This window comes from Nanorana parkeri, unplaced genomic scaffold, assembly GCF_000935625.1.
Source record: "Nanorana parkeri isolate BGI_ZX_2015 unplaced genomic scaffold, ASM93562v1 scaffold545, whole genome shotgun sequence".
NCBI lineage: Eukaryota > Metazoa > Chordata > Amphibia > Anura > Dicroglossidae > Nanorana > Nanorana parkeri.
In genome coordinates this window covers 577,541-590,090 of record NW_017306813.1, presented here as the reverse complement: position 1 = coordinate 590,090, position 12,550 = coordinate 577,541, and the positions used below count along the sequence as shown (strand labels likewise).

Sequence of the window (12,550 nt, the reverse complement as noted above, 5' to 3'; positions counted from 1 at the left end):
TGTAAATAGAAAGCAGCTGGAAGGATCAGGCCAATGTAGAATGGAGGAATATGGTGCCATTGGTCTCAGTTGCAGATTTTGAATAGTCATCAGGGGGTGAGGGGGTTGCATAATTTGTGTAGGTCCAGTGACATAAGCACAGACAAAGAGGAAAAATACTCCTTCAGTAACAGAGTCCCTCACAGAGACTCTTTACATTAGCTATGTAACAGTACCTAATTGTTAAAGAATAGCTCAGCTTTTTAGAGAATTACCTTTTTTTGCCCTGCAGAGACAACCACCACCACCACCACCAGAGGTACTCAAACAAGCATCAGCTCTGGACCCTCAGAAGAAACAGAATCCGTCAGTTTCCTGGGACTGGGCATCTCTACAAAGGATGCCTCCATCGCTTTGTACGTGGAGTTTGCCCTGTTACTTGCCTCTGTCTTGGGAATTATCTTATATGTGGTGATACACATAAAAAAGGGCAAGAAGACAAAACTAACAGACTTATAACTATTTGTTGCTAGTGTATAGAGCTTCCTGAATGAAATGAAATAAAATGACTCCAAACTAATACTGTGTTATTTTATTTGTCTGTGACTTCGTATAGTCAACTACAAAACCATCCCAAATGTAATATATATGTAAACCCTTACTACTTCTAAGGTTCAAGGCACCTCTAGGTGTCTACACACATTTCCATATTCTTGGAAGTGCCCAGAACCTTACAATCCTGTGGGGCTGTACAAAGGAAATTGCAACCATCGCTTGCATGGTGTCTGTGTAGTCCTTCACATTCCTACTGCCTGTACCCTCCTATTGACCAGTGAGAGCACAAACGATGTTGCTGGCCAATAGGAAGGTGCAAGAATGAGGGACCACCAGGCAATAACTGGTTGCAATTTCCTTTAGAGAGTTATGAAGGACTTTTAGATGCTTAGGTGTCATTCTAATAAGCTTAATAAACAAAAAGGTACATTCAAGACAGAAAAGAAGCCAGATCAAAGTAAAAGGCCAGAGTTTTTTTGTCAGTTGTGTATACAGTAGAGTAAAGGGTGGTTAAAACCCCAGTTTGACATATTTGTTGCCTGTGTCCCATTGGGAAGAATAGCATTGCCTGTCTTACAGATAAAATAAGAAGTAAGAGTAAATCCCCCCAAGGAAAGGGAAATGTCTTCTAAGACAGATGTCACCAAAACAAGTGTCCCCATTGGAAGAATTACATTCTATTCCTGTTTTAATGGCAGCTCCAAGTGTTGTCTTTCCAATCAGCTTTAGTCCTGGTCACTAGGGCAAATAGCGAGGGTGGATGTCCCTAATGGGGACCCAGGCATCTGTAACAACCTAACAGGGATTTTAATTTCTCCCTACTCTACCCAAATCTGAAAAAGGTTTTGGCTTTAGATGCACTTTAACATGCTTAAGGAAACTTTCAAAGTTGTCCTACTCTCTTGACCTCACCCCCTGAGCTTGTGCAGTCCACCCTTTCTCCCTAAGCTCTATGCTTAACGAGCAGTAAGCAGTAAGGTCTTTGTAAATCATTTTAGGGGGAAATGGTAGGGTGCATCAGCTCTGGGGAATGGGGGCAAAAGGGTAAGGAAACATTTTTTTCAAAGTTTCTTTACCCTCTAAACTGCCCTATCCATACAAATGAAAACTAATGCAGCCACAACCCACGAACTGGTAAACTGCAATAGATTCCATTTTTATTGTTTTTCGTTACCCCTTAATCCGAGTTTTATATAATCTCCAGAGTTACTGTCAATATTCATTTAAAATTAGTACTGATAGAAAATACACCATCATTCCCCTTTAATATTTCTCCATAATCAATCACATGATTAGACAAGCTCATCATACCTGCAGATTTGTTGATTAACAGATTGCAATAAAGGCTAAAGTTCTCTATAACTGGGGTCAAAGACCAAAGGGATCCTGATAAGATATAGAAATGACAACACTTTAACAACTGAATAAATACAACAACGTGTCATCTGATAAACATGATATATTCTTAGTCCTTTGAATTATTATCTCCCTTTGTTGGATTTTTATGCTGCGTAGTCCAAAAAGGATCATGGGATGCAGAGAGAATTAACTATTTTCCCTGGAGGTTCCAAGATTCTTACTGGCCATCGTGGAGCAAAAATCCCACTATCACTATCACCCCGAGTTTGAGGAGGTCCGGGATCCTCATCTGAATTATAAAATGCCAAGATTACCTAAAATTGCAGCTGGTAAATGTTGCTGGGATAACTGCTGGATAGGCTCCCAAACTTCTCTCCTCTTCATGAATAGTATTTCTAAATGCAGAACCCTATTTCTACTGTTTGCCCCTTATTGTTATAGCCATTATCTCATGAGATAAGTGAGGATAAGCCTGAATAATTATTAGTAACCCATAAGCCTTGTGCAAATACTTCCTAGTGCTAGTGCTTCCCCACAACGCATCATTAGGGTGTTCATAAACATTCCTTCTGAATTCACCTTATGCTCCTACATAGAAAGTTTTGCTGTCCTGGAGAGACCTCTACCCTGCTTTCCAACAAAGGACCATGGCCCTGGATCTAGAAGTTTTGATCGTCAATCCTGCTATGTCATATTAAAGTCACTAAACTCAGGAGTTAAATCTTAAAAATGCATTCAATTACCCTCTGTTAACAAAAATGTATCTTATTTGTGTATCACTCGGCTGTAGATCCTCAAATCATCTCTGAATTGGTGCTGATACTGTCCTTCCTTCTGGAGGGGGGCTACTTTTGTTCCCCATGGTCCCTGTGTGTGTTGTAAAGTAGTCACCGCTCCCAGCTCACTCCTGTGATAGACTACAATCTCACATTTAGTTTACTAACTTGTATTGATATTGTAGTCCATCACGGGAGTGAGCTTGGAGCGGTGGCTACTTTACAAAACAGACTGACCATGAGGGACAAAAGTAGCCACCGTCCAGAAGGAAGGACAGTGGCAGCATGAGTTCAGCAACCATATTTAAGCTGTATTAGCAAAAGCATAGGGAGTGCTGCTGACAAACGGTATAGAACGAGATTAGCATAGGGCTTGCAGGTCTGTTGAAGTATATGTAACCCTAACAGCATATTATATAGGTAGCAAAATGCTGTCTATCTTACAGAATTGGAGGCTAGGAGGAGGGTTTTACCTGTTTTCATTTTTTGTTACATCTTAATGGTACTGATGACTTGCAGCCTCTTTACAGCCTGTCCCTGTCTACATGCACCATGATGATAACATGCTCCATGTGTTTTTTCTCAGGGCCTATTATCTAATTGTTGCTGGCTGCCTTTTTTTTAAATGATGCAAAATGCCAGGGCAATGTGCATCAGCACAGCAACATTTAGATTCCTTTAGGAGAGTTTGTAAATAGATGGTTTACAGGCAGGACATTCAGGGAGACGGAGAAGAGAGTTGCATACCTCCCACATATCCCTCATTTGAAACCAAATCCCTCTGTCAATCTCCGGCATAAACATTCTTAATGAACCGCATAACTACAGTATGGGCATGACGGGTGTGTCCATTAAATACATTGTGCTGGAAGGTGTGCATCTTTCTCACCTCAGAAAGTTGTAAGGTATGGAGTTGTCACAACACAACACAAAGCGCCTTAACAAGGACATTTATATCAGTATTGCAATAAAGATAAAAATAGGCTTTCCAATGACATTATCATGTCAAAGTTTACATGAGATTGATAGTCAAAGCTAATATGAGACTATCTAGGTTTACATCTACCACAACAAACTACAGTATGCTTGAGTTCTTTGAATGGCAGTGCTTGGGTGCATTTTCTTATGTGCCCTGCCTGTGTGCACAGATCTGTACACCTTAAAAATCATTTTTACAGATCAATATCTGTCAGCAAGCACTGATTGTAGCTAGCTCTTCCCTTGTCAACGCCTTAGCTACCATTTTTCCTATTAATTGGGGTAATTTTCCTTTTTTTAAGATTATAACTTTTAGCTTGGGGTGATATTAGCAGATCAGGCAGTTGTTTCCGACAATCCTTCAAGAGCTTTTTTGGCAGCACCTCAATGGATCCAATGGAAAAAAATGTGCACCCAAAACACAGCACACACCCATCCCAGTTGCACCGCAACCCCTTGCTGTGTCCTGATATACCCAATTTTCAGAGCTCTAACCTTTAGGTATGGTTTGGCAAATAATGTCCAGAACCAGGACAAATGTGACCAGGTAGAATACGCTAAATGTGACAACACGAACATGGCATGTTCTATGTTACACTAGACATTTAAGTGTATTCTGTCAGAGACATTTAGAAAAAAAAACTAACCAGCAGCAGGACAGTTTTGCAAGCAGATTGAGGAGGGAAAAGACTTAGACACAAGGCAGGTGTTTTGATACACTAAACATAAAAACGTGTGCCAGAACAAATTGACCAGAAGCAAGGTGGTATTTTCACATATCTAGTAAAATAGTCCCAACTGTGCAGACAGAAACAAGGCAAGTGTGTTTTCTGAGATAAGAAGTATATTAAATTCACTTGAGGAAAAACAAATATGCAGAGGTTGGATAGTGCATAAGCTGCACTAAACGGCCAAAATGATCAAAATGATAATTTTTTTGGCAGCCATTTCATCAAGAAAACATGCCAGTCTTAGTGTACCCAAGGACTGCAGCCTCTGAGCCGTTCTAAAGCATCTAAGTCATCACTGCTTTGGCTGGTGATTATCAGACAGCTCATTAGACTCTGTACCTTGGGTCATGGTTAAATTGGCCATTGGCACCACATTTTCAAGTCAACAATCAATTAAATGGAGAGACACAAGAGCAGTGGGAACAGGGCCAAATGTTGAGATAGAAGGAGTTCACTTCCAAAAAAACTTAGGGCATCCTATGGCAGTAGGATTTTACAAGTCATTTTTGTTGTTGCCTGCCCTTTCACTGGCTGCAAGATTTCCCTCCTCCACTTGGTGCTGCCTGCCTTTCCCCCTACATTGCCTCTAGTTTTCCATCTGTAGGAAAGAAATTGCAACTGGTAATCCACCTCTCTGGGGCAACCCAGATCAGGAAATTTCCTCTAGATAATATGGGAGGGGATGCTACCAAAACAACTTTGATAAAGTAGGGCTCAGACAGGCAGACTTTAGGGAAGTTATAACTGTATCAATTTGTTTTGCAGCTCCACATAGCAGCTGATACCTGCTGCCATCTGGAGTTGCACTGCACAGCCACTGTGCAATATTTGTGGCTATTGTCACTTATATGATACAGTCTAATTTTGATTTTACGATAAAACCTGCTTCATCTCTCCCTCTTATATTCCAGCCTAACCAAACTGATTACATGCTGTCTAGTCCCTGAACTATATGTGTGACTATTGTCTCTCAGATAATGCACTCTAATTGTTATTGCAACATAAAACCCCCCTTCTCTTTCTATTTCCTGCCTATTTAAGTACTCACATACTGTCCTGACTCTAGCCACTTTCTACCAAACACATACCTAAGGCCATATTTTGAATATTTCGGTAATAATTTGGGACACATGGATATGAGGGAGTTCAGGGAATGAGGAGTTGTGGTTTTGAAATGTTTTTGCGCTCTCTTTTTTGAAATGTATTTGTTTATTTTTAAGACAACGCAGTGTGGTACTGCAAAAAAAAAAAGAAGCTCACAAACTATACCATTAAACTGTTGTGCCAAGTTAAGAAGTAAAGTTTCCTATAGCTTTTAGATTTGCCGTAGCAAAGCTAAATGTAAAAGTTTAAAAAAATCAATTACCTAAACAAGCCAAAGATTGCATGCTCTCACAAGCAGGGTATTTCTAATCATCTTTTATGGTATTGTATTTGTACTGTCTCCCCATATTTTGTAAAGCGATGTGCAAACTGTTGGCACTATATCAGGTGTGCCCATTAGGTAGATTGTGATCTACCAGTAGCTCTCAAAGCTGATGCTGGTAGATCACGAAGGGTGTGAATGGCGGCCCCTTTATTCCATTTTGGTATATTTATTTAGCTGTGCACACATGATAACCTATCAGCCTGAGTCTGCTGAGCCAAGCTCCCCAACACCTTTCTGGTGGATACTGGTGATTGAAGTGCTATGTATTACATCAAAGAATGTTAGTTTACACAGCCTGTTGCAAAATACAGCAAGGTCAGCCAGGAGAGAAAGCAAGGAAAGAGAGAGAGGAGAGACAGTCAGGAGGGAAAACTAGGAATGACAGCCAGGAGAGAGAGAGAGAGCGAGGAGAGAAAAGAGAGACAGACAGGAGAGAGAGAGCAAGGAAGGTTTTTTTCGTTGGTAGATCTCATGTAGCTTGTCATTTGAAAAATAGATCTTAACACAAAAAATTGTGGGCACCCCTGCTTACCGGCGTAGGCGCGAGCGGCTTAAACGACGTAGGCGTGGCGTAAGCAGCGGGCGTAAGTGGCGTAAGTGGCGTAAACGGCGGGCGTAAGCGGCGAGCGGGAAATTTGAATTTTAGCCAACGAATCGACGATGGAAAACGTTGACAACGTTTTCCATCCTCGATTTTAATCGACTTAATCGAATAACTGTTGCAGCTCTACCCTGCACTATATAAATGCTGTATAATAATAATAAGTAATAGACATGTGCGATTTGTTTCGTTCCGAATCAAAATTCGGACGAAATTACAGAAATTCGGGGATTCAGATGTATCCGAATTACTGATATAATGAATGCAAACAAATCTGAATTTCCGATTCCAAAATTCGTTAGCGGTAGTCTGTGTGAAATTTCGTCTGTTGGACAAAATTTCGTTGCAGCAAAGTGACATTTGAGAAAAAAAAATTTCTTCTAAATGTCACTTTGCTACAACGAATGAACGAAACTAAACGAAATTTTGTACAGACTACCGCTAACGAATTTCGTCCGAATCCGAATCCCAAAACGAATTGACTTTCGGACCCGAATCACGAAAAAACGCAAAATCCTAATCAAAACAAAACTAAACAAATTTTTTGCCGGTGCACATGCCTAATAAGTAATATACAACTGCAAAAGCACTTTAAAGACATCGTAGGCCACATATGATTATTGGATGCTTTGCAAATCTGATCCGGCAGGCTTCTTATATAAGGGGAAAACAAAATCTTCGAAAGAGAAAAAAGCGGCTCATCTAGTGCCCAATGATTTCCTGGTTGATTCCCAATCCTTCTGATTTTGTGAATCTGGAGTTACAACTGGGGTATCTGAGGAGTTACCACAGAATGTTTTGAAAGGGGCTCTATATACAGAATATTTTCTCATGTTGTAGCAGTCTCATTATCCCTTCATAAATAGTTTTTCTTCGGCTTTATCTGCGGTGGAGATAAGACAGCCAGTGCTAATTTTATGGCTTTTATCTATTACATAAATAGCTTTCCTGGTACAGCTCGGGATACAGACTGTCCAGAATGGATTTAGCCTGGAGAGGGTACCTCCTGGTTCTCCTCTCATCCTTGTGTCATGGACGTGTCTTGATATCTGATGGCCTGATTGCCATTGCTGGACCTCTGAGTCGAAGTACAGCGGGTCTTCATAATGAAGTAATGCCAAATAATGAACTTGGGTGCAATAAAAATGATCTACAAGAGGTAAAAGAACAGATACCTGTTCTACGGAAGTATGGAGTCACCGACTACAAGATTTATTTGGATTGGAACTTTCTGCTCAAGGATGAGACGCAAGTACAGTGCTACAGGAGCCTTGCCCAGGCCTTGGCCAATGCTGGCATCAGACCTGTTGGTGTCCTTCACAAAGGAGACCTCAGTGGTCTTCCAGCATCCATCAGTGGAGGCAATCCAACTGAAATGTATATAAAATATGCTGACTTTGCCTTCCATACATTCAGGGATTTGGTCCACACCTGGATCACCTTTGATGTCCCCAAAGAGAAGACTCTAAACCCTCAGTCTTTGCAGGTTTTGACAGAAGCGCATGAGAAGATTTCGATCCTAAGTCGCACCAAGTACGCTACAGCAGGTGAGAGTACAATCAGCACTGGTAGCTAATTTCATTCATAAACTCCTTTCTAATTGTATATTAATGATAAGTAACAGTACTTCATGTTCTATACAAAGGTTTTCAAATGCCACGCCAATGATAATAGTAATAATAATGATATGATGTAACTTGTCAGTGTTGATATGTATTTTTATTGCTTTTACTGCTATTTTTAATATGGTCAGAGTTTCAGTATGCTAAGTATGAGAAATGGTTGGGCAAAGTTTCTTTTTGAGTTCCATAGCCTTTCCATAGCCAAAATAATTTGGACATTTCTTGTTTATGTGACAGGACAAAGAAGCTTGCTGTATAAAGTATATAGCTCATAACTGCCCGCCCTTATCAAGCTAGAATACCACCTAAAATAAATGGGGCAAAAAATCTTATTCAGTACATCTCTCTCATAAATACTAATTTCTTTAAAAGTTTATTTGTTTAAAAATGCTGCAAGAGCAGATAAATACAAACTACATTTCTTTGTAAAAAAAAACAAAAGCAGCGAAAAGGAGCCACTTTGATTGACCAATGGAAGCCCAATAACCATATTTAAAAATTATCTTTATTGATTTAATAAAAATTGACAAAAAATTGATCCTTTTGTAAATTTGTTGCCAGCCATACACACACACCTTGACTACACAGTCCACAATCATACACTAACTTCGGTGTAGGGTATGAATGTTGACTGTGTGGTCAAGGTGAGTGTAAAGCTAGCAACGTTGTCAATATGTTTTAATTGGGTATTTAAGCGCTGTGCGAGGGTTTTAAGAGATTAACAAATTGACAAACTTTTTTTGTCAATTTTTATTAAATCAATAAAGATCATTTTGAAAAATGGTTAATGGGCTTCCATTGGTCAATCAAAGTGGCTCCTTTTCACTGCTTTTCTTTTTTTACAAAGCAGTGTAATTTGTGGTTAAGGTGTTGTCTTCGAGTCTATGAGCGGTGTTAGAGGCATGGCTAACCTTTTGCTGTTACATGAACTGTGCTCCTGGTGGGTTTTCTCTTTTATGTTAAGAGCACATAAATACTTGTTGATCTGCCAGAAATCCAGTGTTGCCCTTACTTCCTGTTTGAGCTGACCACACTGAAATCCTAAGCAGTGTTTTCAGCCCTGCTGAAACTCCCAACACCCTTCCATGCAGGTCAGGAAGCGTGTTAGTACTACAGAAAACCTACCTTACTCCTCATCCCCATAACATAGGAGGGAGATGTTCTGCAAACCAAAGAGAGAACTGAGCATGGCTGACTGAGAAAAGTGCAGCACGGGTAAAGTGTACAGGAAACAGGATTTTTTGAAGAATCGGCAGGTATTTTTTTGCACTTTTTGAACAGATATAACAAACACTTTCAATTGTATATTTAATGGACCAAAAGGAAGCAAATTAGGGAATTAGATTGCTGGGGTTACGTACACTTTAAGAGCATAAAAACGATGTGCCCCTCGATCACCTCTATGGCTCGCTGACAGTGTAACATGCAATAAAGCGTGGTTATCCACAAAAGCAAAAATTGACATCTTTCGATATGAGGATGGTAGCTAAAGAGGGATCACATACTTCAAACAGTCAGGGCCTGCACTGAGTGGCTTTTGCTCACATCAGAACTGTTCATACTCCTATGTTAGTCAATAGGAATACAAAAGCTGCTTGAATTAGGTTAGCTTAGGTCAGACAAAGATCAGCTGCAAGTCAAATGGACAGCAGACCAAGGTCCAATGGGTTGAAACGCCTTTATTCAGACGCTAAACATACAGTAGTGGTGCTAGTTGACAGCAACGTTTCAGAACCTTTGGAGGTCCCTCCATCAGGCAAATATAGTTACTGTGTTAGTACATAGGGAGGGGACCGCCAAAGTTTCCGAAACGTTGCTGTCCACTAGTGTCCCCTTGTATGTTTAGAGCCTGACTAAAGGCGTTTCAACACGTTGGTGTGCAGGCGACTACTTATACATCTGGATTCACTCGGTGCCATCTGCAGGTCATACCAGCGCCCATCTTATCATATTGGGATTTTGGTCTGGAGTGTGGTGGGATATATGCCATTATCAAACTGATTGCAAAAGCGAATCTTTAAAATATCTCCCCATTATTGTGACACCGTATGCCGGGTCACGCTTTGAACTTTGCACTGAGATAAGTCTTGTTTGTGCAAATCAATATAAAAAGTGATAAAGCTTTTATTTGAGACTGATAACACCGTGTCTGAGAGAGCTAATGTACCTTTGGTCTAAAACCTTGTACTCGTATCTCCATAGAAGAAACAACTATTAAAATAATTCTTATAAAGCTAATATACAATTAGCATTTCTGTCACCATTAAAGACAGAAAGGTCAGCCCATTAAAGTGACACTAAACTCAGGAGTTATTTATTAAAAATACATTCAAGAACCTTAACTATTAACATAAATGTATCTTATTTGTGTATCACTCGGCTGTAGATCCTCAAATCATCTCTGAATTGGTGCTGACACTGTCCTTCCTTCTGGAGGGGGGCTACTTGTGTTCCCCATGGTCCCTGTGTGTGTTGTAAAGTAGTCACAAGCTCAATCCCATGAAGGACTACAATCTCATGTTTAGTTTACTAATTTGTATTGAGATTGTAGTCCATCCCGGGAGTGAGCTGGGAGTGGTGACTACTTTACAACACACACAGGGACCATGGGGAACAAATGTAGCCACCCTCCAGAAGGAAAGAAGGTGTCAGCACCAGTTTTTCATGAAATAGCTGACTTGGATTCAATTTAAATAATCTAAAATGTACACAAATGTACTAAATAACTAGAATAATTTGGTCCTACAACCTTCAGCTTCCGACCAGTTGTCGGTGTGGCATCCTTTTGCTTTAATCTGATAACACATCACTCTCTAATATCACCCTCTTGTATTACTGACTTTGAGTAATACAGCTGGTACAGCTCAGGATACAGACTGTGCAGAATGGGTTTAGCCTGGAGAGGGCTCCTCCTGGTTGTCCTCTCATCCTTGTGTCTTGGAAGCTTCTTGATAGCTGATGGCCTGATTGCCATTGCTGGACCCCTAAGTCGATGTACAGCGGGTCTTCATAATGAAGTAATGCCAAATAATGTACTTGGGTGCAATAAAAATGATCTACAAGAGATGAAAGAACAGATTCCTGTTCTAAACAAGTATGGAGTCGCCGACTCCTAGATTTATTTGGATTGGAACTTTCTGTTCAAGGTTAGGATGCAAGTACAGTGCTACAGGAGCCTTCTTCAGACCATGGCCAATGTTGGCATCAGGGCCGGCCTTAGGGGTGTGCGAGTTTACTACCTTGCGCTGTGTTTTTTACCACCATGCTCTGCATTACTAATCACTGCGCTCTGCATTCTTTAATACCGCGCTCTATAGCTTTTTATATTTTACCAAAAATATGGGTGATAAATGGGTGTGGTTACTGGGGGTGTGGTCACTAAAGGGTGTGGCCACTGAGGGGTGTGGTCACTGAGGGGCGCTGTAAAGCTTTCTCGCACAGGGCGCCTAAAGACCTAAGGCCGGCCCTGGTTGGCATCACATCAGTGAGTGATCTTTCGGTAGTGATGGGCCAATCTGCCAGAATCTGAATGCAACAAATGAAAAAAGAAATAATTAGTGAATTCCAATTGCAAACTCAAGTCAATGGGGGACTATTTTCCATGGCAACTTTTGGGACTTTAGAGAAGATATTTCAACAATGGCCAGGGAGCCCCCTGCAAGTTATTTTGTTTGTTTTGCATGTGGTTTGTTGTTACTTGAAGTCTTTTAGACACAAGTTGTAATAAAGGGGTGAAAATATCATGTTAAAATAACTCAAAATGAAATCAAAAAGTAAATCAATGATTAAAATACAGTGATGAAAGAAAGGGACATTCATTTTTTTTCTCATCTAAGTATTCATTTAAAAATGAAAGAAAAAGGTGTGAAAATATCATGTAAGGAGACAGAGATTTTTTTTGGGGGGGTCATATTTTATTATTATTTGATGCTTCTTAATATATAAAAGTATACATTAAAATATAAGAATAAAAATGCAAAACAAATATACTGTGTCTTTACATTTTTCAAGCTGCTATTTTGACCCTGGTTTGTATTTTTTTCTATTGTTTAACAATAATAAACTAAAAATAACTCAAAATTAAATCTTGTTTTAGACTCTTGTTTAAAGGTCCTCCTGCCTCTTAATTTCATCTGGAGTTGCACAACATGGTAGCACTTTATAATCAATAAATCAATAATAATTCTGATAATTAAGGTTCTTATTCTGTCAGGTGGAAGGTTGTCTGTCGCTCTTCACCCGGCCGTATTGGATGCCTGTCTGTCACAAAGGGAGAATTTCTTGGTAAGTAAAGTCATGAGCGCTGTCACCTCCATTCCTCTGCAGGATGGACACTCATGTGGTGGGAGCAGCAGGCCGGATCTCATCTTCAGTAAAACCACATTGTCCCCCAATAATATAATTATCCGGAGGGTCTGTACAATCCTACAATCTGCCACCACACTGCCGACATTTCAAGTTCCCCTCAACACCCAGAGTAATTTGCCCCAAGAAAACCCAGGTACTTGGCTTATTTTTGG

The 12,550-nt window shown here is 40.1% G+C and overlaps 2 protein-coding genes across 2 annotated transcripts in view; both read left to right on the top strand.

Moving 5' to 3' along the window:
- Positions 1 to 498, top strand: part of LOC108791337 (lactase-phlorizin hydrolase-like) — a 29,916-nt gene extending 29,418 nt beyond the window's left edge. Inside the window, exon 17 of the mRNA XM_018561800.1 lies at positions 272 to 498. Coding sequence (XP_018417302.1) covers positions 272 to 498 — 227 coding nt within the window. The remainder of the gene's footprint in view (positions 1 to 271) is intronic.
- A 6,889-nt stretch (positions 499 to 7,387) lies between these two features.
- LOC108791336 (lactase-phlorizin hydrolase-like) overlaps positions 7,388 to 12,550 on the top strand; it is a 43,388-nt gene continuing 38,225 nt past the window's right edge. The window contains exons 1-2 of the mRNA XM_018561798.1: positions 7,388 to 7,955; positions 12,244 to 12,314. Coding sequence (XP_018417300.1) covers positions 7,388 to 7,955; positions 12,244 to 12,314 — 639 coding nt within the window. The remainder of the gene's footprint in view (positions 7,956 to 12,243; positions 12,315 to 12,550) is intronic.